We start from the raw sequence: 26,426 nt of genomic DNA on the forward strand, positions 1-26,426 counted from the left end.
TGATTTAGAGCAACATTAAAAAATAAAAATTAAACTAAATTATTTTATTTATGTGGGACGTTCCGGCAAGTCAATGTTGCTAAATGTATGATCTACAAATGTCACCTTTTTAATAAACAACTATGCTTGAGTTGTCCTCTAGTCTTGTTCATCTTAGGTTATATAAACCTCATTTTAAAACCTGATGACCAGATACTTTTATGTCCTGATATGAAAAATTTTCAGACAGAAATATATCAATGCATGGACGTAATAACTTGGAGACAGAAACCGATTTAATATATCCCTGTATTTAAACTTTTGAGTACATCACATCTGTCTACCCAACATTTAGTGCAAGTTCCGCAAACATTACATCAACATTCGTACAACAGGCTGGTACAAGATTGTCCTGCTGCATTTTTAAACCAGTTGGCTGGTAAAAAAAATGAGAGAAAATACAAAGACAGAAAAAAAATGGTTTTCATAACAATAAATTATTTAGAAAGAGGTAAACAAAAGTTATTTGTAATGGATAATTGAAAGACGTGCATTAAAAAGATCATTTTACCCTTCAACACATCAGCCAACAGCTCATTTACAGCCAGTCTGCAGTAAATGCGTCATACTGCTGCACATGGTTTACACACAGCAGTGCAAGTCATTGTGAGAAAAACATGGGTTTAAATCTTCCAACAGCATGAATGTGAAGCAGCAGCAACTTGTTGTCAGCAAAAATCTGTTTTTTTGTGCTGTATAGTGAATATTAATGTCAACATTTGATGCACTGTCCAGCACTCTGTGAATCTGATGAGTCGGACTGAAAGAAGTGCTTCATGGACACTAAAACTCAGGGTCCTTCTTACTGTGAAAGAACCGGATACATGAGAATCATCTGAGCAGAACCTCCTGAAATACATGCGGCTGCTCTGCAGTTTTAGCACTTCCCTTTTAAATCTGGAGTTTTAATTGGCAATAAAAGCAATGTAAAAAATATTAACCACAAATTACCTTGGGATAAGGTAATTCTTCATTATTTTGACATTTTTTACAGACATTTTCCTGAGTAAACAATAATTCTGTCTGATGATATTCAGCTTTTTAGAAGATAAAAATTAAACAAACTTGGATGAACCTCAAGATCCACTTAGCAGAATTTTTGGAGTTTAGGAATCAAGCAATGACTGTGATGGAGAAATTTAGGCCATCCCAGTATGACCGCCACTGACTCCCCAAAATTTGAGATAAACTACGTTCACCAAAAGTTGAACAGAGGGAACAATTTGACCTAAAGTTTTTTAAAATCAGAATTCAATGTAAGAGGCACTAAACTTCAGTGAGTTTACTGCGAATGATGGAAGTTGGCACTGCTGACCATGTGTTGTAAATAGACTGGAGGCTGTTTGAATATTTACTCATTTATGAAGTGTGAGATCTGATATAACGTCATGCAGCACTGATCCGACTCTTCAACCAACAAGGCGCTCAGTGACACCAAAAAGAAACTTTCCATCGTGAATTCAGAAAAGCAGATTCTTGGGCTGAGAGAGAATTACAACCTAACTTTCTCCCCTGCTGTAGTTTGATATAGCAAACATGAAGCGATGAAAAAAAAAAAGAGCAGCACTGTAAAGGTTAACAGTTTGAGTACTTGGCAACAAAGACAAACATTGAACACTCAGCCGTAGCACGTACAGTACGGTGATACCTGTCTGAAAGAGAGCCGAGGACTCACTCAGCTCCACAAACGGCAGACATCTTTCAGATGCTGGATTCCTTGTGCTGCTCCTGAGTTTAAAAACCACATCTTGGTTTCTACCATGTGACCATCTTTAAACCACTTTCTATTGTTAGCCGCCTCTCAGTGGGAACACTTTACAAGATGCTACCAACTCTGAGCAGGTTTCACTTTATCATGTTAAGTAAAGGCCGACTGATTGGATAACTAATTTAGGGAAACATGTTTTGTTTGTTTGAAGCAAAAGTTGAGCAACCTCTTCCTCGTGTGTTTCTGCAATAATGAGCTTTAGAAACATTGGAACCAAACTGTGCTGTTAGGACACATTCAGCAATCATTTTACGCAACCATTTAAGGACACATACAGCAACCCTCCACATTTATAGACACCCCTGATATCCACGTATAAAATCCTTCATCTTTTGTTGTTGCGGGATAATCTCACACTAAGAAAAAAAAAATCCAGCAAATTGAAACCTTTCATTCATGAGTTACTTTAAGGTTAAGAGCCTAGAACCTTTTAATTCACAACTTCCTGTTTCCCATGGGTAGAAAATATTGCTCAAGACAGAGGCTTATTTTTCTCAGCCACTTTTGTAAAATGGAAACGACGGGAAAACCGGCCATACTAGTAAGGTAGATGTGTGCAGATATTCAGAAGCCAGGAAGTGTCAACAGGAAAACAGCTGCTCAGTCAAACTTGCCTCCAGCTACAATCAGAGCAACAGAGCAAATTAGCAAGTTTGAAACAACTGAAAATGGGACAAATAAGGCTTGATGAGGACCGCAAAGATTGAAAGACAGGTGAAACAAAATCTTCTCCATCGATCCTCATTAAAGACTGCATTAGCTTTTCCAAGATCACAAATGTGGTTTCATTTGGTGAAGTGGTCTCATCTCTATGGCAACACAATTAGCTGCTTACTTGTACGGATAAATGTCTCAATCAGGAGATAAACCAAAGACTAATTAATGACCATCGGTGAGGTCCTGAGATAATTCTGGCAGGATGTTTGACCGTTTTTCTCATCAGATCAGGCGGGGCTCATTTTTACAGGGTAGCTAACAGGCTAATGTTGGCCTTCTTTATCCATTCCAAAACAAAATCTATGTCAAACTGTCAGATGGAAGGAGAACTATTTGGCTACAATGACAAGAAATACGTCTGGAAGACTCAAGCCTAGGAACACTGTTCAAACTGTCCAGCATGGTGGCGGCAGCATGATGCTGAGGGTCAGTTTAAATCTCAAGGATGCTATTTACCACATAGTGGATGGATCAATAACGACAGAGGAGTACCTCCATTTATTTGCCTATTTAACCTCAAATTAACAGCAAACTAGCTAAAGGTAGCACACAGTTAGGGGCTCTAACAGGACAGTGATCCCCAAAGCCAAACAGAAATGGTGTTGGAATGGAGAAAACAAGCTAACAGTGGGAAGACCACTAGATGTAACCCTACTGAAACTTTACAAAGTGTCCCAGGAACTCAACCAAATAAATATGAGATCTGCTGAATCTGACAAGAAGAGGGGTCCAATCTTCACCCAAAATTAAGCCAGGAGCTTTTTAGTGGCTAGAAAAATGTGAAAGATGAATTTATCCAAATATTAGTATGGATGAATATATATATTAGCCTGTGTGGACTGGGGAAAAGCCACGAAAAAAAAAATACAAATTTGGGTACCTAATTCATATTAAAAACAGTCATCGTAGGCATGTTGAGTAATAATGTCACCTACAAATATCTAAACAAAAGCCCAAAAGTAGGGATGCACCGATCCACATTTTTTTCACTTCCGATCCGATTCCGATACTAGTCCTCTTTTTGCTTTCATGTGATTTTCATCATATTGTTGATTTTTTTAACAGGCTGTAATAAACTCCTTTCTACCGGCAAGTATGACTGTAAGCACCTATCCCAAAATACAATTTGGGATTAGTGCAAACCCACAAAAGAAGTCAGAAAACAGTTTTGACAAGAAAAATCCCATCCTGAAAACAAATGCATCTGTTCGAGTTTTAAATGGACTATTTATGAAATCTCAGAGAGATTTCCATACAGGGTAAACTTCCCTGCTGTTCGCGACTTTAACCTAACTTTATTTTAATCACTTCTGATTTAATTTCTTTTAAATTCCACAGTGGTTTTGTCTTTTCCATCCTTTTAATTGTAGCAATTTGAGATATGTAAACCACATGTAAAGTGGATTAAAAAAAAACGTATTATCTGACGTTTCCTACTCCAAAAAAAATGCAAAGGGTCGCTTCATGTGATCAGCACAGATAAAGTATACTGACAACAAATTATAGGCTTTCAAATATAATTAAAAAATACATTAGGGGAAGACTCCAGAGGTGATTCCTGCTGCCTGCTCCAACATACTCGCGTGTACTCAAACCTCTGGACGTCCACCCGACACGGTTGCACAAACTAGCTACAGTTTTCTCGGCACATTTAACTGTTTTATGTGAGATGTGAGCTGAAACACCGAGCTGCTCCAACCTGGGAGCAGCAAGGAAGTGCAGCATCATGCAGTGGCTGCCTGGCAGAGCCTAAACGTCGCTAGGTGCTTAACTAGTTCATTAAACTTAATAATATACGTCCATTGTTTAGTCATTGTTTAGCGGTCTTGCTTTGTGGTGTTTCTGGTGTAACACATTTCCACAAAACGGGCATGTTGTGATTAAAAGTTGGTTAGCCACAGGCTAGGCTCAATGAAGCGCCTCTGCTAGCTGGATGCAAACTGTGGAATGGATTTCTTGACCAGAAGCGGATCTCATTATGAGAGCCGGAGAAACTCGGCCCTGTTCAGGAAATCCTTTCCACCGTTAGCAGCCAGCTAGCAGAGCAGCCGGCAGAGATGTGAAACTTTTCAGCAGAAAACATTGGAGCACAGATGCAGCTTTTGGATCGGAAATGTCTGCGGGTTGGATCGGAATATTCCGATCCGTGTAAAACGTTGGTATCGGAATCCGATACTGGATCGGATCGGCCCCATCCCTACCCAAAAGCATCAATGCCAATGATGAGTGAACGTCTAATCAGAACAGTAACACCTATGTGTTTTCATGCCAAGCTCCATGTTCCCTTAACTTTATTATCAAAAATTAAAAGTTTACCAATGCATCATTTTTCATAGAACTTTGTGGCTTTCTATGTTCAGTCAAAAGAGACTTTCATACCCACCATCTGTCCATTTAAATCGAGAGAGGTTGCACTGTGTGACGGCCCGGTAAATAAAAGCAGCAGTCACTTTCTGGATTCTTGGAACTTCAGGGAGCTCTCATTATCTCATTCATAATGAAACCACAGTCCCATGGAAAATCCCATGATGCCTTGCACATTTTGGTGCCTTCCCGCCCTTCTCTGTTTGGTATGTTGCCTTGCGCTCCATCTTCACTGGAGCTGAGAGACCTTGAGGGGTGAAGTGCTGGCAAAGTCCAAGAAGAAGGGTCCTTCCTGTTTGGGCAGGAAGGTAGTGGGGGTGACATTGTAGATGCCGGCTGGAACGTGATCCAACTCCATGTAGCAGAAACCGCATCTTTAAAAAACATAGAAACAGCCATTTTTAGATGCAAGGTTAAGAAAAAGGTTATCTGAATTTTTCATGCACACACATTATTTTTATATATATATATATATATATATATATATATATATATATATATATATATATATATATATATATATATATATATATATATATATATATTTATTACATACACAGGCAAAAAAAGTGGATTTTGCATGATATTTATTTACTTTTTTACTCTTTTTTCAATGTGAGCATTGAAGTTAGGTTTATCTTTAATAACGACACCAAAAAAATATTTTCATACACCCTTTCAACATTAACCCTTTAGCTGCACCCTTCAGCTACCAAATTGTAATTTTTGTTTTTAGTGGAGATTTTATTTGACTTTTTTTCTTCTTGAAAGTGATGTAGGAAACTGTGCTGAAGACACGTTTTAGCCCTTAGTTACTCTTGGTATAAATGGTTTGCCCATTCAGTCAATTCAACCAATTGCTTTGAGAAGCCACTTAATTATTAATCTACTGGTGTGTGATATAATTAAATTTAATGACTGTATTTCTCGGACTATAAGGCATACTTAAAATCCTCACATATTCTCAAAAATGGATAGTGCGCCTTATAATCCGGTGCGTCTTATATATGATCACCGTTGTGCTTACTGACTGATTTTATGTGGTACAATGTGCTCTAAAATCTGTTATAATGTGTAAGTACAACTTTTGTTAGCAACGAAGCTGCACCGCTTAATGGATATTCTGAGCATTACGGTACACTGTGTCACTACCTGAAAGGACCCCTGAGCTGTCTACAAGACTGCCTGACTGTAATGTCTAAACTAGAAGTGCATTCATGTAAGGCAGCCTGGAGTACGCGCTAGCAACAATAAACCTAGTAAGTTCATTCAATATAAATGCTACGTTTATTTTAGCCTTATGTTAGAAACAGGGAAGCTACTCTGTTACACTTGGGAAGAATATTTAATGTGCCTTATATTCCGGTGCGCCTTATGGTTAAAAAATACGTTACAAATTCAGCTGTTCTGCTAAGGACTCAAAGGTTTGTTGAAGAACATTATTTCACAAACAGCATCATGAAGACCAAGAAACAAGGAGGACAGGTCAGAGATAAAGATGTAGAGAAGTTTAAAGCAGAGTCAGGTTATAAAGTATTTCCCCAAAACTTCACAGATCCCTATTCAATCCTTCATCTGGAAAAGTGTGCTGCCAACTGAAATCTACCAACATTTCTCCAGATCTTTTTTTCCAAAATTCATATTTTTGGTTTGTTTCTATGACATTTTTCTGTAAGTAAACCAGATTCCATTTGTAGATGGTTTATGTTTTATATATGGGGTTTGCTGTACCTGTAATCTCCGCTGTTCTTCTTCTGGAAGGAAGCTGGTCCTGGATCACCCACCATCGACACCGTCACCATCTCAAACCCAACACTGTACTGCCTGCAGACACAGTGCAAAGAGAAATATTTTATACAATAAGCAGTGTTTCAGTTGCAAACGAGATTGGAATGGCAGAATATAGTCTTATTTATTTACTTGACTTGAACATTTATCAGCTGATAATCCTACATGACTATAAACGACTCTACTAACTGTCGCTGGGTCTCCTTTATTGCATCCTATATCTGGTGATCATGGCACTTTACTGTTACATTGCTTATCAACACTAAATAATTAGCATTACAATCTTTAAATGGACATTGTAAAACCTCACTCACAGAAGCACACTAAGAGGCTATGAAAAGAACATAACCTGAACTTTATGGTTGTACCAGCACAGGTTAAACCATGTAGAGCAAAAGGCTAAAGCAGCTGTGGGAAAAACAAACTCTACATTATTCATATTATCATTATTTATTAAAGACAGTCTGTGTGGTAAGAAAATCCTACTACTTCCATATAATTAAAGAGGGAAATCACCAGGTAGGCGCTGCAAATTTAAAGCATTTGATTTTGAGCATTGACAAAGTATTTAATTATTTAAAATGTTTTAATCTAACAGTAGTCGGCATCTCATCATATTCAGCTAATAATCAGACACTCATTGCAAAAAACTCCATGTTAGAGTCTATAAGCCTTAGTGTGATGCTAAAACTCATGACAGGATGATTAAAAAAAGATCAGAAAAGAAGAACTTGTTTGAAAATGTTGCTAGAAGAAAGTCTCTTCAGCCTAAACAAGCACGGTAGTGGAGTAGTGATGATTTGGGCCATTGGTCTGACCATAAACTCCACGTTACACCAGATCATTGTAGAGTCAAACATGAGGGCCGACAGCTGAAACATGGCTGAAATGAAGCAATGCTGTGAAGACGGGCGGTTCAAAATGTCTCCACAGACTGGTGAAGTTGTGAAGATAAAAAAAAAAACTACAAGAATTTGCGACTAAAGCCATTTCTACAAGCTTTTGAAGCTATAAGCTATTGGACTGGTTCATCTTAATAAAACATACCAGTAGTGACACTTGAGGTTACATTTAAATCACTTCTAATTCTGGTAAGGAACAGATAATGCCGTGTTCTGGAACGTAAAACTGTAAACATGGAAGAAGGTGCACTTTCTTTTTGTCTTGGCCAAATATTTCAATGCACATTTCAGGACCATAATACAAAAACAGATTAAAGGTCAAAGTGAAATCCTGCTATAGCAGATGTCCTGGTACCAGCCTGACCTGGATCCACGCAGCTCTACCAGCAGTGGGCCGGGCCGCTCCAGGTTTATTTGGTAGATGGGGTTGTTCTTGTATGAGTCCTTATAGTTTCCACAACCTCCAGCGCTGAGTCCTTTCCACTGACCGTTGATCTGAGGACAGAGCCACAAATATGATCCAAATTCATTTCATTTATGAAGCACATTTAAAAAAAAAAAGCCTTTTTGTTTACCCAAATTGATGCACAGCACTAAGACCGGTCAAACCAAGACACAAATAATAAAATAGAAATAAACACAATACAAGCAGTATAAACAGTCTTTGTAGTAAAATTACAGAGAAACAACAACAGAGCAACTCACACTGTGTCAAAAGCCACTGAGAATATGTGTTTTTTTATCAAAAGACTTAAAAGCAGCAAGACAAGAAGCTCGTCTGATATTTAATGTGAACTTGTTCAATAATTTTGGCGCCATTAATAAAAAGGCCTGATCTCCTCTGAGCTTCAGCCTGGTTTCTAAAAGCCTTTGGAGAAGCTTCAGGCTGAAGCAGGTTAGAGAGGCACAGAGGAGAAAGAGCCATTAAAGCATTCAAAAGCCAAGAGCAGGATTTTAAAACTAATTCAGACTGTTGGGTGAGCATATATAAAACTTTTAACATGCAAACAACTGAGTCATTACACAAACTGCAAAACAAATCAGAAACTGCCCGACTGCATGAATAATTTACCCTTTTAGTGTGAGTGAAGGGGTTTGGGATCTTGGCGAAGGTGAATTTGGACCCGGAGTACACCTGCACAAAGAAAGAAAACCAATTACTGCAGTAAAAGAAATCACTTTGTGTTCATCGATAACGAGTATCTTATTAAACACGACAAAGATACAAGATAAACACAAACTCTCAACGTTGGTAAAACAATGTGAGACGTGTTTCCTGATCTGTTTCTTCTTCTTATTCCTAAGTTTATTCCTAAATTATTGATGAAGATGCTCTCTAAAAGAACGTTTGCCTCTTCCTTCTTTAAAAACTCCTAACAAGCAGGAGTTCAATCAGTTTTCCTCTCTATGATGTTAAGCAACAACTGATGGGAAGTGAAGGGAGATGAGATTTTTTTCTCTCGACTTGCTTTATGAATAAAGCCTTTAGTGATCACAGCAACTGTAACGGTGTTGAACACAAAATTAAACATGTACTCACTAACATTAAACAGATCTTATAACCAAGACTTCTTCTTAATGAGTTAATTCAGCAGAAGCAGGTCCCCAAAGAGCTTCCTGCAGTCAGTGAGGAAAGTCTATTAATTATAGACGACTGAATAGATCTATCTGGGTCACACGTGTACGACCAGAAAAACACTTTAAAGAGCTCGACTCCCTCAACCGGCCTCAAGGAGCGGGTAGACGCACGTGTTTGGCTGAATAATAGAAGGGGAAGATTTTATATCACATTGAGAAGATGTAAGTGTGAAAAAGACTCACTGATACTAAATTACTACTTATATATATTTACAGATGAAAACGAAACATTCTCCTCAGCTCAGAATGGACAAATTTGGATTTTTGTGAGCTTGCGCTGTCTGGGAGAGCTTCAGGGGTTTCCCTTCGGCAGGGCTCCTGAAGTCTTCGAGTGTCTCTGTCCTGCAACGTTTGAATCCATCACTGCTCCAACACACCTGGATCAAATGAATGGTTAATGACCAGGCCTCTGCAAAATTGCTGACACGCCAACGAGGCAATTCAGCCTTTTGATTCAGGTGTCGGAGCAGGAATGCATCCATAAGTTGCAGAACAGTGGCTCCGGAGCACTGGAGTTCAAATTCAATTCAAACTCAACTCAAAAATACTTTATTTATCCCAAAGGGAAATTAAATGTTGATGTAACTCATTTGGTCAAGGAGGTATTATAGATGATGATGGCTGTGAGCAGAAAAGATCTCCTGTAGCGGTCCGTTTTACAACCAACCTGGAGAAGCCTTTGACTGAAGAGACTCCGTTTTCCATTGACGTCAGAAAGAAGATTTTTCTTGATTTTTATGTAAAATCCTTCTTTGCATCATCGTCTCCAGAGGTACCCAGAACAGAACCAGCCTTCTTTATCAGGTTGTTGAGCCTTTTTATGTTCCTGGTTCTGATGCTGCACCCCCCAACAGATGATGGCAGAGGAGATGACGCTCTCAACAACAGACTTATAGAAGATAAGCAGCATCTTGCTGCAAACGTTGAAGAAACAAAAAGTACAGTCTGCTCTGTCCTTTCTTGTAGATGACTTCACTGTTGCATTTCCAGTCCAGTCTGTTGTCCAGATGAACACCGGGGTGTTTGTCACGTGAGTCTTCTGGAGTTTCTGACAAAGCAAATCAGGCTGAATTGTGTTAAATGCACTGGAGACATCAAAGAACATGATCCTCACAGTGCTGCCTGCTTTGTCCAGATGACAGTGGGTTTGTGGCGTCTTCAACTTCAACTCCACGGCGATCAGAAAACTGCCAGGGGTCCTGATATGTGCTGGTGTGTTTACACAGGTGGGCTAACAGGAGTCTCTCCAGGATCTTTATGATGTGGGATGTCAGGGCAACAGGTCTGTAGTCGTTGATGACTGATGGGAGAGTTTTCTTTGGTACCGGAACCAGATATGGATGAAAACTTACTTCCAATAGTTCAATGTCTGGACTGCAGAGACACTTCACAGTAACGTGTGCTGGGTGACACCATCCGCTGTTGACAAGCACTGCCAATCCACCTCCTTTTCTATTCCTGCTGCTCTTTAAATCTCTGTCTGCTCGTATAGTCAGGAAGCCCAGCAGAGAGACGTTGGAGTTGGGGATATGATCCTACAGCCATGTCTCCGTAAAACGCATAATGCTGCATTCCTGATACTCTTGCTGAGTCCTTGTCAGGGCCTGAAGTTCATCCAACTTGTGTTAGCTAATGACCTCACACTGCCCATGATGATGGATGGCAGATATGGTTTGAACTTCCTCCTCTTTCTCCTCTTTGCTCCTGCTCTGCAACCACGATATCTCCTTTTCAACTCCTCTGGGATTTGTGGCTTCAGTTGTTCTATTATTTCTGCTTTTGTGATGTTAATCAGCTGCTCTTTGTTGTAAACCACCCTGTTGCTACAGTTATGCATCATAACAAAGTATTGGGAAAAATTAATCCAGCCGTACAGCATCCAATACAAGAAGAATAGGTTGTTAAAAAAAAAGCTATTTTTTCCAAGAAAAGCAGGAATGAAATTTTGTAGAAAAGAATAATTATTTGGATTATTTGCCGACTGTTGCCCAACAGTGTTAAGAGTAATGGGTTTACCACGAGACTTCAGTTATTTTGCGTGTGGACATTTCCTGTAAGATTCCATCAGATACACTTGGTTTAACTTTATGACAAGCACTATATATAAATTTGCGTTTTGCCTTATTAGAACATATATATATTTTTTTACATTCAGATTCGAAAGTGTAATTCACCAGAAAACAAATGACTTCTAGAAATGCTGCTATGGTTTAGTCCTTCTGTCCAGGTTACAGAGTAGATGCTGAGAGACGTGATAAAAGAGCAAAGCATAATTTAAACACACATAAAAGTCGCCTTTAGTCGTTTTTCTATGTTGCGTTATTTTATAAACATTCATTTAAATTTATATAAAAAGCTTTATATTGATTTTTATCTAATTTTTGCTCCTGAACTTTTCTTTAGCGTAAGAGACGAGTAAAACAAAAAATACAGTTCCAAACCCATCAAGCTTCATAAATTTGATATTTTTACTTTACAGATGTTCTTGTACTGAATGGCACCAAGCCGGATGATTAGGCTCAAACAGGAGGCTCTCACCCGCAGAGTGTAGTTGATGGTGTTCTGCTTCTCGTACTGAGAGACCACCAGAGTGAAGGTGTGTGTTCCTGCAGAGGTCAGCCTTATCTTGGTCAGATAGTGAGGGCTGTTGATGCGGATGCCATCAATGAACGGAGGAGGGTCAGCTGCAGAGGGAGGGGAAGTAATCAATGGTGAAAAAAACAAACTCAACAGCACTCCTTTAATTCTGGACATTTTCCCTAAATGTCAATGAAATTTGATTCATGTTATTTAACTCATTTCTGGAGTGAAATGTCTCATTAAAGGGATGTTTAATCTTTACAGATAAACATTTACATCAGAGATTAAGGTTTTTCGTAGCAGGCCAATCACACCTCACCTGGGTAGTAAACCTTCTTGCCGTCCGTCTTGTAAACAACCAGCGTGATAAACTCCCTGTTTTGAGCAAAATCGTCCTGTAAATACAAACAAAGATTCCTTATGAAATCAGGTTTTAAACTAAATACTAATCTATCATTGTGCTGCTCAGTCAGGGTGTCGACCTTGTCGGTGATGTGTCTGGTGAGCAGCACCCACACAGCAGCTCCCCCTGCTGGAGACTGGACCTCCAGCTTGTACTGAGGATTATTTGCCAGACTGTAAACGTCCTTAACCGGTCCCTGCTTTCCATCCCAGCTACTGCATGGGGTTAAAAGAAAATTACATTTTTTTTTTACTTAAAACAGACATTTCTATGGTCCCAATTTTAAACATGCAGGTCCTAGGAGTGCAACCCCTCTGAAGCAAAAACTTACTGCCTGTTTTACACGTTATTTTCTGATGCCTAAATATGAGCACTTTCATATGTTTTATATATAGAAACAGAGCCAAAGTTTTCCACTGCAGCTATTTTCTTTACTGCTGACTAGACGCAAACTCTCTCCTACGAGGGCAGAGTTTTTAAGTTGTGAGGGTCAGTTAATATAAAGTTTCCTGACCATGACGAAGAGCCTTTAATAATCAATTTGACAGTTCAGAGATGCACACGCAGCAAATGAGAGGAGGCCACATACTGCTAAAAGAAGATTTTTCTGCATTTTGTTGCAAATCTTACATATTTAAACTTTTCTCATCTACAGAGTGGACATGGATAACAGGTACTGTAATTAATTGTTCATATGAGCCTGAAACCTATCTTGATGAGAACAACCAGAATTAGTGTAAACAAGATGCATCTTAAATAATGACCAATCATAGAGATAAACTAGCATATATATCAAGTTTTACCACATTATTATCACGTATCATGTCAAATGCTACAATATTAAAGTCTAACGTAAGAACTGATTCCTTCTGAGTTTGTAATTTATACAAAAGATGCATTGATAGTCATAGTATCACATGTTCTAAATTACACATTGAGGTTTATGTAAAAAGAAAACAATAAGCTTGATGTGTGCGAGCAACACAAACAAACCTGTGAATACAGGAGGAATCCTTGAACAGTGCAGGGTTCCAGCTGAGATAAATGACATCATAATACTGACAGAGATCCTCCCACGCAATCCAGAAAACACCTAAAAATTAAACACAAACCTTGATTGTAAATTTGACAGGGAAATAATGTTTGGCACCACATCTATTCACTGAAGGCACGTTTTAATATTTCTGTATATTTCAGTATGTTGTTAAAAAAATATATAGTCCCTTGCCTTTACACATATGAACTTGAGAATCCTGCCATTGTTAATCCATAAGGTTGAAAGACGACAGTCCACCTTTTGCATTTATAACTTTAACTGTTCTGGGAGTCATGTTCTTTCACAACAAATTTGTATCTATGTGTTTATGCAACGATGCGCTGTCATGTCTTTAAGGGGTCATCCTCAAACTGGTCTTGGTAGAGAGGACCATTAAACAAAATCTAACGGGCTGAGCCCAACGCCTGTGAAACACTCTGAACCAAACATTACACAGAACATTACATAACACAGGCTTGTTTTCACTGCTCTAGAGTCCAGCGGCGCTGAGCTTTACTGCACTTAGTGATGCAGCTTTCAGCCATGCAAACCCGCTGCAAGAAGCTCTCTACTCACCATTCTTCAGCTAATTTAAAGACCACACAAAGCTTGGAAGTCTGTATTCTTTGAGCTCCTGAAATCAATCCAGTCTTTTCCAAATGTTTGTCAAAGCAGCCTGCATGCCTGCTGCTAAACTTTATACACCCGTGATCTTGGAAGGGATGGGAAAACCTTGATTTAGTCATTTGAATGAGTGAGTGAATATTTTTAGCTATAAAGTAAATATAAACCTACTGGTAGGAGCTCATGTTGCCTTAGTTTTATAATTTTTAGAGTAATTCTTCTGAAAGGATGTCTTTGAAACACGTATATCACTATTATGTGTTTATGCCTTAACTACATAACTGTTATTGAAGTTTTATTTTCTTACTATGAATATTTTTATTTGTTCTTGTTTGTCTATGGGTGTGTCTATAGAGGTTTCATGTGTGTCCTTCTGTTTTCAACCTGTGTAGAGCCCTTTGTGCTATATCTGGCTGTATTAAAATGCTCTGTAAATAAACTGTGATTAAATGATTAAGCACCTCCTGTTAGTCTGAAGGTGACAAAGGGTGCTTCAAACCCTGCAATTTTTTCAAGAAGAGAAATTACAACACCCTATTTTAGTTAGAAATCACAATCAGGCAGTTTATTTTTTAACCCTTTATGCCCAGAAGATTTTAAGGAGCAATTCCCACCTGAAATAACATATCTGATATAAATTAATTACAGCTCAAATTTATCAATTTTAAATTTTGTTTTTGTGTGACACTAAGGCATTAAAGAGTATTTTTCAAGTGGAACCACTATTACAAATGTCTCTATTTCTGATTTATAGGTGATTAAACAGAGGACAACTCTAATATTTCTAGCCTTGCCTAGATATTTCTGAAAAATAAACACTGCAAAAATACATGAAAACCCTTATAAAAAATATAGGAGAAGCCTCAGACTTTGTATATTCACATCTTGAAAATATCTGCAGCGTATTTGTTTCACAAGGGTTTTAGTAGTCAGTTTGACAGGCGGACCTCTTTAGGCAGTTTATCCAAATGTGTTTTACGCCTTATAAAGAGGAAGCAGGTCAAATAAAGCATGTCTGCCCTGCAAAGCACCTTTCTGAGAGTCAGCAATGTTTGATAGACAGTTAAATGGCATTTTGTGTGTTTGAAATGCTGTAAAACTGAAAGTATTTCTAAAAGAAAAGAAAAACAGAAAAAAAAGAGGGACTTGTTTTATAAACATTGAAACCTCGTATTTGGAGGTATTTAGGAAAGAAAAAACGTGACCATTTCTGATCTACTTTTAAAGTCTGATAAAATAGGGCGTGGCTCTGCTTGGCCCGAGATCGGGCCAGACGGGTTTAAAATGTTAATAGGTGAGAAGGCATTTTTAGGTATGCAGTAAATACCATTATCAAACTTCTGTGCTGTCTTGGGATCAAAGTTGAGGTATTTCAGCAGCTCTGGCGTCCAGTTTTTCTCATCCCGCTCGCTGAAGCGCCCCTTCCACCGCAGATGACTCCACGGATTTTTCAGCTGCAGGAAACGCTTTCCCTATAAGCGTACCAGAGACAATGAAGCAAAGTTAATCTAGTTCCTCCAGCTGCTGACGCACAACAAATGATAGGCAGCCATGCTAGTTGATGTGTAGCACTCGCATTGTTTTAACCCAGCATGCATCTAAAACCCTGCAGGTTTAAATGCATCCCTGCTCCAACACACCAAAATCAATAAGCTAATTTCCTTCATCAGCATCAAATAATTCAGAGACCTGGTAACCAGTACGTCATTTGATTCATGGAGAAAGAAGTTGGAGCAGGATGCATCTAAAAGTTGCAGGATAGATCTTGAGGATCAGACTTGGCCAACCCTAAAATGTTAACACGTCCTAAAACTTAATGCTCTCTGCGTCTATAAATAAATGTATGTGAAAATGATAAACTCCAACTACCAACCTTGTATTCCCTGATGTCAAGAACTGCATAGGCATGCGTTGGCACTAAACCCCATTTCTCCCCTTCCTCTTCTGTCATCACTCCCGTTGCCGTTGTGATGAGAACGTCACCTCTGTGAAATCTGGTCGGGGTGGGGGGAGCCGTGCAAAGAGAGGGAAGTTAAATTAGAAGAGGTGTTGCAGAAGTAAAACACAAGAGAAACTAAGAGGTGGCTGAGAAAGTCTATGCTGTCACCTTTGGAAGAGCATGCGAAAAGTGTCTTCTTTGTTGAAGGACTGGTTGTCAGAGTGCATAGCGATGCGTTCAGGGATCCAGCCAGTGAGCGCATGCAGATCAATGTTCTATAAAAAGAAGAAAAAAAAATCTCAAATTTTAACTTTAAAAAACATACCATTTCGGTTATTATTTGGATATGTGTTGATGGGAGCAGAAACGTATAGTAAAAGCAACAACAAAAAACCGCGTGTTAACGTCAAATAAACGCAAGCATATCGAGTTAGCAAGCATTTCAGTTTAAAGTTCTTCCAGCATGGAATATGACAGAAACAAGTTAGTTGGAACCACTGCCAAGTTAAACTTTGGTATTGAATATAAAATGGTAATGCTGCTCCCTGCTGTTACCTCAGAAATTGCCTGTTTTTGGTAGATCTTTTCCCCATAAAGAGAATTCCCTGTCAGTGGCAATAAGCTTTAATTTATTATTATTGCTATTTTTTGTTTTACATGTTTAAGTTGAGCTTTACACTAAATATGTGTTACTGATAAGTGCTACAAATGTTACAACACTTTTGTTCATATGGCAGCAGAACATTAAAATAAAAGTGCTCTTTACACTACTTTTGAATTCATTCTTGGAGTTTGTAAATACAATGCGATTAATCGCGATTAATCGCGATTAATCGCGATTAATCAGTGCGATTAATCGCGATTAAATATTTTAATCGTTGCCCAGCCCTAACAATAACATGATATACATAACAATTTGTGGGGTTGTTTTAACTTTAGCAGAATCTGAGCGATTAAACAAACACTCACCGAGTTGGAGCCGGGGAAGTCGTAGCCTCCCATCACCTTCATGTAAGCCTTCTCTATCAGGGAAACCCAGAGCTCATTGCGGTTGCTGGAGTAGGAGCAGAGCAGCTCTCCGTTACGATCCACTGGCAGGTGGTCGTCTATAATCACCTAAACCACAGGTTAATGTCATTTTAACTAAAATCTAACAATGAATTTCACTACTATAAAAAATGTCGGTGTATTATCAATAAAGTCATAAATACGGTGTCAGCTGAGTGCATTTTTATATAAAAAAAAGCAACAGATTTCAGTTTTAACACTTAATAACCCAGTCGTGGCAGATGGCCTTTCACATCACCACATGAGTCTGGTTCTGCTGTAGGTTCCTTCCTCTCCTGGTTTTTCAGGAGTGAATGCTACCAAGATTTCTTTTCTGTCCCTAAGTGCAAGATTTGATGGCCCAGTGTTTGTGGCAGGCCGTCCATCACTCCTAACCTAACTATTGTGTTTATTATTGGTGTATGATCGTCAAACATTATTAGATCTTGGATTTTACGTAAAGTATTGTGGACACTGAACATAGAAGCAGGACTCTGCCTCCACATTTTTTGGGGTAATGCGCGGTGGATTCCTGGTGGAGTTTAAAGCCAGCTTGGCAACTTTTTCTAGTGGTTCTCGTAGTCAGTGTGGACTGGCATCTGGCTTTTTTGTTTCCCATCGCTGCCAGGACCCCATCAATTCCTGCTTGATGCATATATTTCCTGATGGGGCGACCTGGCCCTGCGACCACCACTCTCCGCCGCCACGGGGGGAATCTCTGCAACCTGCAGCCTCTGCGCCAGAAATTTGGGACGCAGGCCGCCTGAACCGAAAGCTGCGGCCAGGATGACCCTGGTGAATATCAGGTCTCTGGCTAATAAAACCTTTATAAAGCTGGAAGGATTTTGTAACGTCACAGAAACTGGATTAGCTCTTTGTGACTGAGACGTGGCTGAATATCGGTGAGTCCAATGCTTTATCTGACTTTTACCACCAGAGTGCTGCTATTGTAACACACCAAGGACATCAGGATGAGCAGGAGGAGGAATACTGATGGTTTTTAAAAAGGACTATAAATGCAGGCAGGTCTGTCTGTCATCCTCTTTCAGCCGCTTTGAACTGTCTGTATTTGAGCTGGGTGGCTCTCATACAGTGTTCTGTGCTCTGATCTATTGTTCTTCTAAATATAATAAAGACTTTTCAAGGATTTTTCTGCTCTGTTGGCTGAAGTTATGCCTAAATAAGACTGTGTTGGGGATTTTTATATTTATGTGGGCTGTCCTGCTAAACCAATGGCAAAAGTATCGCTTGTTTTAAATTATATTTTTAAACTTGCTGCTGTGACTCAGCGTTGTCGTGTCTTCACTGTTTTTAACAACATCTGCTTGAGAAAGAGTTGATGCTTTTTGGTGGCACATCAGAGTCTGCCTTTAGACCTGGAATATCTTGGTCAGTTTTTACAGCTGATGGCCTTGGTTTTAAAACGGATAAACGTCTTACCTTTGACAGACAGATCATAGCAGTTTTTGAATCCAACCTCTTTCAGTGTTGGCAGTTGGCTAAAATAAAGACCATGCTGGACAAAGCACACTTTGAAACAGTAATCCAGGCCTTTGTAATGCGCTTTATTTAGGTGTAAGTGGATCTTTAATTGCAAATCTGCAGATGGTGCAAAATGCTGCTGCATGACTTTTAACTACGACACGTAAATTTGAGCATCTCTCCCTCGTGTTAAGTTCACTTCACTGGTTGCGGGTTAATTTCAGGATTCGTTTTAAAATTCTTTATGTGTTTTTAAGTCTTTAAATGGTTCCTACAGTGTGACGTACCAGGCAAGCTTCCTCTTTGACCATTTTAAACCTTTTTTTAAAGCCTCATCTTTTTGACATGGCTTTTAATACTCAAGAGCAACATCCTCTTGTGTCCTCTTGAGTGTTTGCTGACTTTATGCCTTTTTTTTTCTTTTCCTATATTGTTTTTAATCAATATTACTGAATTTAATGCTGTTTATGTTTTTCGTACAGCACTTTGATCTCTGAGTTTAAAGGGCTTTAAAATAAAGTTGGATTGGATGTCAATGACTGGATGCAATTTGCTGGGTTTCCTCAGATAGAAAACTTTTTAAACAATCTGTCTGAATGATTTGATAGAACTGACTGTGTAAAGTGTCTTGTGATGACAAGTGTTGTTAACTGGAGCTATATAAATAAAAATTCATTAAAATGATAACTCCCCCCCACCCCCCAAGTCAAACCTTTCTGGGCACTCCATTGATGTGAAGTTTGACCATGTACTTTCCACAGGGGTTATACTCTGGCTCCCCTCGTCTGTTCTGAGGGTAGATTATGCTGCGGTGGAAAACACAAATGATGAGCTCTGCTCTCATATTCTACTCCAACTGAATACAATCGCAGTAAAAATTGTGAACATCCGCTGCTACAATGACAAATATTCCCAGACATCCCAGAAGCTACATCTTTACCTGGTGATGAGTTTCTTGTTGTAGCGCCTCTCATAAGCTGCACTGATGGCCAGCGAAGCCACAAATGAACAGTCAGAGACCACCGTCTGAATAGGTATGGGTAATAAAACATGCCTTTCACTGTATATATCTATCAAAATTGCTTTTTATAACAAGTTGTGTCAGTTTTACATCAGTTTTCAGTACAACCAACAACTTTCAGTGCAGCGTTTCAACTGTGTTCTGACTTTTAAAACTACAAGTCTGTTCTGCCACAAAAAAAGTAGACTAGTCATGATATTGCACCACCTACTGGGTGAATTTGGACATTACATAAAAAGCAGAGAAATATCAGAAGAAATATAGCAATGTTATAGCAAAGAAGTATAACATAAAAGTTGCGTCTGCTAATGTTGGACTGAGCAGCTTGACCTGACCTGCTTGATGCTGAAGCTGGACACAGACATGATCATGGTGGGATTATTGCAGATCTCGTCTGGTCGAACCCAGCGGGAGAAGATGGCTTTCTGTTTGGGTGACAGCGCAAGTTTCCCTGTTTTGTCTCTGCGAAAAAATGTTTAGTTCATTTTAAATGAAACAGGAAGATGCAAAACAGTTTTGTTTAAGACATTAGTTTAAATCCAAATTATTTATAGTTAAACAATAGCAAAGCTTTTGATTCTCTATATTTAGCATGCAGGTGACTTTTATAGTGTTTTACAGAAATTTTTAGCAATGTTTGCAAGATTTTAATTACTTGTTATTATTATTAATGTACACCTAAGTCTGTTTTATGGAGAATTAAATTGTATGATTTTAACAATATGAAGCTAACCACAACACTGTTAGAATTACTGTACCATTACTCACAAATTTTTTGATGACAAACTCCACCTGCAGTGAGCTGTTTGTTTGTTTTATGTGTGTTTTACATGTGCAGAACATTGGTTTAAATGTTTTGTGTTCTCCTCTCAGAGGAAGATGTGGAGAAACCAGTGTAGTAAGATATTTGGCTTTTTTTTGCTGGTCACAGGAATAATCTGCTTTCAGTTTTAGTTTACCGATATAAGCTTTTACTCTAGACCTGATGAAAAAAAAAACATCCATAAAGCTGCTGTTTAATTTAAAACTGTCAAAGTAAGTGTTAAAACTTACGAGAAAGGTACAGGGAAGGCAAATCGCTCCTTTAAGTCCACACTCATGAAGGGCACGTAGGCAATGCCGTTGATTGTAGACGTACTCCTGCAAAGGCAAGCAGAGGAGAGTTGCTTTAAAACACTGAAACTGACTCTGTGGCTCTTAGCTGACCACAGAGTTTTAAAGTTAAGATAGTACCCACTAAAAATGAGCAATGCGTTAAGAGTGTAAAACTTTAATGACACATTAGAGGGGGTGCATTTATTGTATCATTCATCGTTGTCATGAAAAGTTCCCTATGAAATTTTTTTTTTTTTTACAACGATAAATTAAAATTAATGTTTGAAAACTCCAAAAAAGCGATTTTATTGTTATAATACCTATTTTTACTATTTTCTCAACTCTTTGTTCCATGACAGCATCAATAATATCAATGAATTAAAAAAAAATCTGATTAACAGTTGTTACTGTATACAGTTTAGTCATAAAAAACCCTTCCTTATGTAAGCGGTATCTAGAAGATGTGGTCACAACCATGCAGTTATCTAAAAAAGACAGCAAAGAAAGGCGTAATAAATTGTTTTTATCATCACGTTTATCACTATCACAGTAGCACCACTAAATATTATGACAATTTTAAGTCCATCTTGCCCTGCCTTATGACATAATATTTGGTTACTTTAACTCATTATAGTTACCTGAGGACCTCAATCTCCTCGGCCGTGTACCGCTGACCCTGGGGCTCACTTGACTGGACCGCTCTGATTGGTTGAGGCTGTTGTCGGTCATGCAAGGAGAAGTCTGGCCCGAGCGGGAAAAACTGACGCACCGGTCCAGCAGAACTGGCAGCGCTGCTGGACTTTCCTCCTAAAGGCCCTGTTCTGTCCTGAGTATGTGCCGAGTTAGATTTGGACTGAGACTCTTTAAGACCTTCCGCTCTGCAATAGAAAGTGTAAAACATACAGGCCATCAGTCTAAACAAACGCTGCTGGGCTCTTTCTCTTTTTTCAAAACTACGTTAATGTATTAAATCCTTATTTTTAGCAAAGTTAATTTGTGCAATGATTCATAAGCAGAAAAGTAGCAGAAGGCGAGGTTCAGGTGACTTATATAATGTTACACGTTTTAAAACACTCTAACGGCGCCACAGCAAAGCCTAAAAACTGTTTCATGTAAACATTTAAGCTTAGGGGATTTCAGCACAATAACAGACCTTTCCAAAGCTTGGCGAGCCAGCTGCTTCAGCTTCATCTGAAGAGTCTGGTCTGATGACTCGCTCGACTAATGGGGAAAAAAACAAAACAGGAATATACAAGATGAGAACAGTTCACCACCCGTGACTGCAAGGAGGACAAACACTTATACAGAAGGAGAATTACCGTCTTAATGCACAGCTCCACAGCCTGAGTGTACAGCTCTACAGCTTCATCATCATTCCCCTTCTCATCTTCCTCAAAGGCCTGGGTAACCAGGAAGTGGGCCCGCTCCAGGTCCACCTGGTGCCGGGATTTCAGCGGGTCGCTCTTCTGAGACTGGACTGGGATCAAAGTTCAATGTAAGTAAAGATCAGCTGTTGCTTCATGCATGCTCAGTATGAGGGATTGTTTCTTCAGTAAAAAGATTTTACTTAATTTCAAAGGAAAACCGCATAAACATATAAAAGCTATACACAGAACTAAACTCTGCCCAGAAGTTGCCAAAGAAAGTAGTGAGTAAGGCAGTCTGTGGTCACACTCGTGCCAACTTTGACCCACACACAGGGAACAGAAACTGGAGGAAAAATACAGTCAAAAGTCTAATGACAGAGCGTTTCTTCAGAGCTCAAAAATTAATATTCCATTACAATTTTATACTTATTACAAAAAAACCTAACCTCTCAGAGTAAAATTAAAGTAATAAAATCCTGAGGGGAAAAATGGAACAAAAAATAAAAAAGATTCAAGGAGAAGAACTGGGAAAGCCGTTAATGGCAAACAGGCACATTGAAGTCTGAAGAAAATCTAGATATTTATCTGAATTTATTAAATGTAAAACAACCTCCACATTTAATGAACTCTACAACTGGTTAAATGGCCAAACTTGACACATTTTTTAAGTATTAAGGGTTTAAAGCTCTGGAACTCACTCCCACCTGACCTCCGCAGAACTGACTCTCTCCCCCTGTTCAAAACCCACCTGTTCCAGCTCGCTTATTTGTTTATATTTTTCTGTTCCCTGTATTTGTATTTTTATTTTTTATTGTCTGTAAAGTGACCTTGAGTGTCAAGAAAGGCACTGTTAAATAGAATGTATTATAACATTATTATTATAAAGTCAAAAGAATATAAAGCAGTGAAGACATTACCAGGAAACACCTAATGGATATGTGCATTGCTTTCATTCAGCATACACTGATAATCATAAATAAAATCTAGTGCAACCAATTATCTGTGTGTGATTTTATGCGTGGATAAATCCAGCTACTTTATGCAAGATATCAGTGGTTTGTAGGAGAAAATTAGTAAATAAAGATGTGGAGAAGTTTAAAGCAGGGTTAGGTTATAGAGTTACAAAGTATTAATCAGAGAAGCAGACAAGAGGCCCAAAGTGACTCTAAAGGAGCAATTTGTCATTTAGAGCTCAGGTGGGGCATTCAGTAAACAAAAAAACTATTAGTTACACAATCTACAGACCTGACCTGAAAAGTGGACAATGGAGTCATTGCGGAAAGTAAGCAATAAAAAAAAAAAATCGAATTTATAGTTTGCAACAAGCCTTGTTACACTGTTAAAGGTATACTATGCAACCGGGGTTGATTTTCCAGCGAGGCTCCCCCCAGAGGGCAAAAGTAAAAGTGCACTGTCATAAAGATGCTCAGCTGTTCTGGTTTCTCCATCAAGACAGGCGCGGTTGTTTTGAGCTTAGCAGACAGGCAAACGCAACGAAAAGTGGAAAAAACGGCAGTACAAACAATGACTAACACAGTGAAGGTATGAACATCAGGGTTTCCCGCAGCGCTATCTTGGCGAGGCCGCCGCCGCCTCGCCAGTTTTATTATTATTATTATTATTATTTATTTTTTTATTTTTTTATGTTGGCGAGACGCCACCGCCTCGCCAAGCCGCAGCCGCCGCGGTAGTGTCTCGCCAACATAAAAAAAAAAAAAGATTATAATAATAATAATAATAAAACTCGATATGCTTGCATGTTTATTTGACGTTAACACGTGGTTCTTTGTTGTTGCTTTCGCGCGTGCATATAGTGAATGGCAGGGCAAAAACACATGGAGTTCTCGCCGTAAAGCGAGACTTCTGTGTGTGCGGGCCGTGAGCTCTTGCAATTGCAAGTGCGGTATTTCCCCCACAGACCACCAGGGCGGCTGAGAAAACCTTTGTTCGACCTGAAATGACTCATTTAATCATCCAAATCGGTATGGAACACATTAATTAACTGAAAAATGTTGCATAGTATGCCTTTAAAAGCGTTATTAAAGGTGCTCTGTTAAGACCAAAATAGACCTTGTAGCCAATATGCAAATCATTATGTGTGGTGGAAAAATAACACAACACATCTCTGTGAGCACAGGGATGTTCAGGACCTTTACATTTGATTGAAGAAAACCCGTGAGAGGCAGAGGCAGCAAAATACTGCAAAAGACTGTGGCAGATTTTCACCTTCCAGGACAGCGAGGAAAGAAAATATGACCAGGACTAAAACAGATCCAAGTATATCCATGTGTTTGATGGCATGGTCAGGGTCTATGCCTAAATCCATATGAGAATTTGTGGTAGAACCGATTAAATTGGTGTTCCCAATTATAGTCTCCATCCAACCTGAGACAAGCTAGAATCAATTTCCATCTCTAGACATGCATTATTTAGTCATCACCCAAAAAGATTTAAAGCTGCAATTTTGGCAAAGATAAGAAATTCCTTTACTGTCCCACATTGGGGAAATTCGGATGTGACAGTGGCAATGACATAGAGTTATACACAATAATTAGAAATGAAAAAAAGAACAAGCTAATATAATCTAAAGTTAGATATACAGAAACGGCGAGGGTAAAAAGTAAAAAATAAATACAGGAGTAAATATTGCACAATTATTGATCATATGGCATACATTGGGTAACAAAATAAGAAATATTCAAGTTAAAGAGTGTAATAACTTCAGCCTGTTTACAGAACTTGATAGTATACCATATTAGTAGCTTAGGTGTGTGGAACTAGTGTACCTTAATATCTGGGAGATAGTGGAAATGATTCATGATCAGATCAGAACCTGTGCAACCATTAATCATTAAAAGGTGGTTCTACAAAATACTAGGGGTGACATGAGTACAAATACATGTCATACTGTAATGTTTTTTTTATTTGTAAAATACGGTTTTAAACTGCTGTATCATTTCCTTCCAATTCACAACTATACACTACTTTGTGTTGGTTTTAGCACATAAAATACACTGAGGACGGTGGTTATAATGTGTCAAAACATGACAGTGCTTAAGGACATGAATACAGGCACTGTACATGGACACCAGATCAATCCACAAACCCCTGGTTTGTGGAAACTACAGAAATAAAAGGATCATCTTTGACAGAGAATTTACCTGCATTGTGGAGGGCTTGAACCCGGTCCAAGTATTCACTCACTTTGTCCTGGAGCCCCTCCAGCTGGGAGCCTGCCATGCCAGCATAGATGAGAGCCTGGGCTGCCTCCTGTAACACACAAACCAGGAAAAAAAAGGTGGTTTACACAAAAAAAAAAAAAAAAAAAAAAAAAAAAAACTGAGTGAATGAACAGTATTATACGTATTCAAATATTTGACCACAACATGAAAAACTGGAACTCCTTCAATTTAATCATGAAACTAACGAATCAGTAAAAGTGGACTTTTAACTACAGGAAAAATAGAGCTAAATGCTAACCACGACAAGCAGCAGCTGTCTATGTGAAAGCAGTAGCCACCTACCTTATAATAAAACACAGCCTCGTTATATTTGGCATTCTGGTCACAAATTACAGCAGTTTTGGCAAAATTGACAGCATCGAGCTCCAGCGCCGCACAATCCATGTTGAACCAAACTTTAACGACAGAGCCACTGGCTCTCGGCTAGCCAGCGAACAGGACAGCTAACCACTGTTTTAAGACAATGTCTGTCTTCGTTCAGCGCCCAGTTTTCCTCGTCAGCTCGGACCGTGCATGTTGGATATCATTCTGCGTCTACTTCCAAGTAAAACACAAGCAACGAACTGCTAAAAAAGTTCTGCTTCTCCTTATGCCAAACGAGTACACCACCAACCGACATCAAAACAACAGAGGAGTTTCCGGAGAAAGAGTTTGCGCAGCCGCACTAGAGGTCTCAGGCTCAGCTGTATCATGCTGCGTTTAAAGAAGGTGGGGAAAATGACAGCTCAACTTTGTAATTGCGCCGAGCTTGGGCTTTATTAAATTATTTTATCAAACTGTACAGTTTTTATATTGAGACCATTACTTTAGTGGTAGGTACGTTCCATAATCCACGCAACTCTGAATAGATCAGTATTTAATATGTTTAATTTTAACTAATAATCACGCCAGGATCAGGTCTTAGCTCAATGAAGTTGCGTTCAAGAACACCACGAAAAAAATACATCTTAAAACTGTACAGTGTGTATAAGTTTTAAACACAAGACAATCATACAGGAAACATTCGCCAATATTCATCAGACAATTTTGAGTTTAGAAAAATTAAAAGTCATTTGAATTTGTCGAACAAAGCAAAAGAAATCTGAAGGAAAGTCGAGTTTAGCCAATTTGTTATAGTCATCTTTATTATAATTATTCATTAGGCTTTTGAGTACATATATTTATACCCGTTTGCATGTACCTGTACTACTTAAGATTTCTATAGCTCCCTTGTATTAACTTATTGTTGTTTTAGTGTTTATCCCTGTTCTCTCCCTTACATGTTATTCTACAGCACTTTGGTCAGCTGTTATGCTGTTTTCAAAAGTAATTTAGAAATAAAGTATAGTAACTGAGAATAAATATTGATTCAAGAAAAAACTGAATGACAGTCTA

General features: G+C 38.7%; 2 protein-coding genes across 2 annotated transcripts in view; both read right to left on the reverse strand.

Moving 5' to 3' along the window:
* Positions 1 to 26,426, reverse strand: part of LOC105922701 (C-type lectin domain family 10 member A) — a 512,726-nt gene that overhangs the window by 465,076 nt on the left and 21,224 nt on the right. The window lies entirely within an intron of this gene.
* Positions 258 to 25,693, reverse strand: capn7 (calpain 7). Its single transcript, XM_012856739.3, has 21 exons — positions 25,335 to 25,693; positions 24,972 to 25,080; positions 21,763 to 21,920; positions 21,597 to 21,664; positions 21,082 to 21,321; positions 20,402 to 20,488; positions 19,684 to 19,810; positions 19,268 to 19,353; positions 19,040 to 19,133; positions 16,768 to 16,914; positions 15,967 to 16,073; positions 15,733 to 15,853; positions 15,187 to 15,331; positions 13,193 to 13,292; positions 12,279 to 12,414; positions 12,116 to 12,191; positions 11,755 to 11,900; positions 8,651 to 8,713; positions 7,943 to 8,073; positions 6,620 to 6,712; positions 258 to 5,262 (listed from the first exon to the last, which is right to left on the reverse strand). Exons 1-21 carry the CDS (start codon positions 25,434 to 25,436, stop codon positions 5,118 to 5,120), a joined length of 2,481 nt encoding a protein of 826 aa, XP_012712193.1. The 5' UTR covers positions 25,437 to 25,693; the 3' UTR covers positions 258 to 5,117.

The sequence above is a fragment of the Fundulus heteroclitus genome, chromosome 3, assembly GCF_011125445.2.
Source record: "Fundulus heteroclitus isolate FHET01 chromosome 3, MU-UCD_Fhet_4.1, whole genome shotgun sequence".
Taxonomy (NCBI): Eukaryota; Metazoa; Chordata; class Actinopteri; order Cyprinodontiformes; family Fundulidae; genus Fundulus; species Fundulus heteroclitus.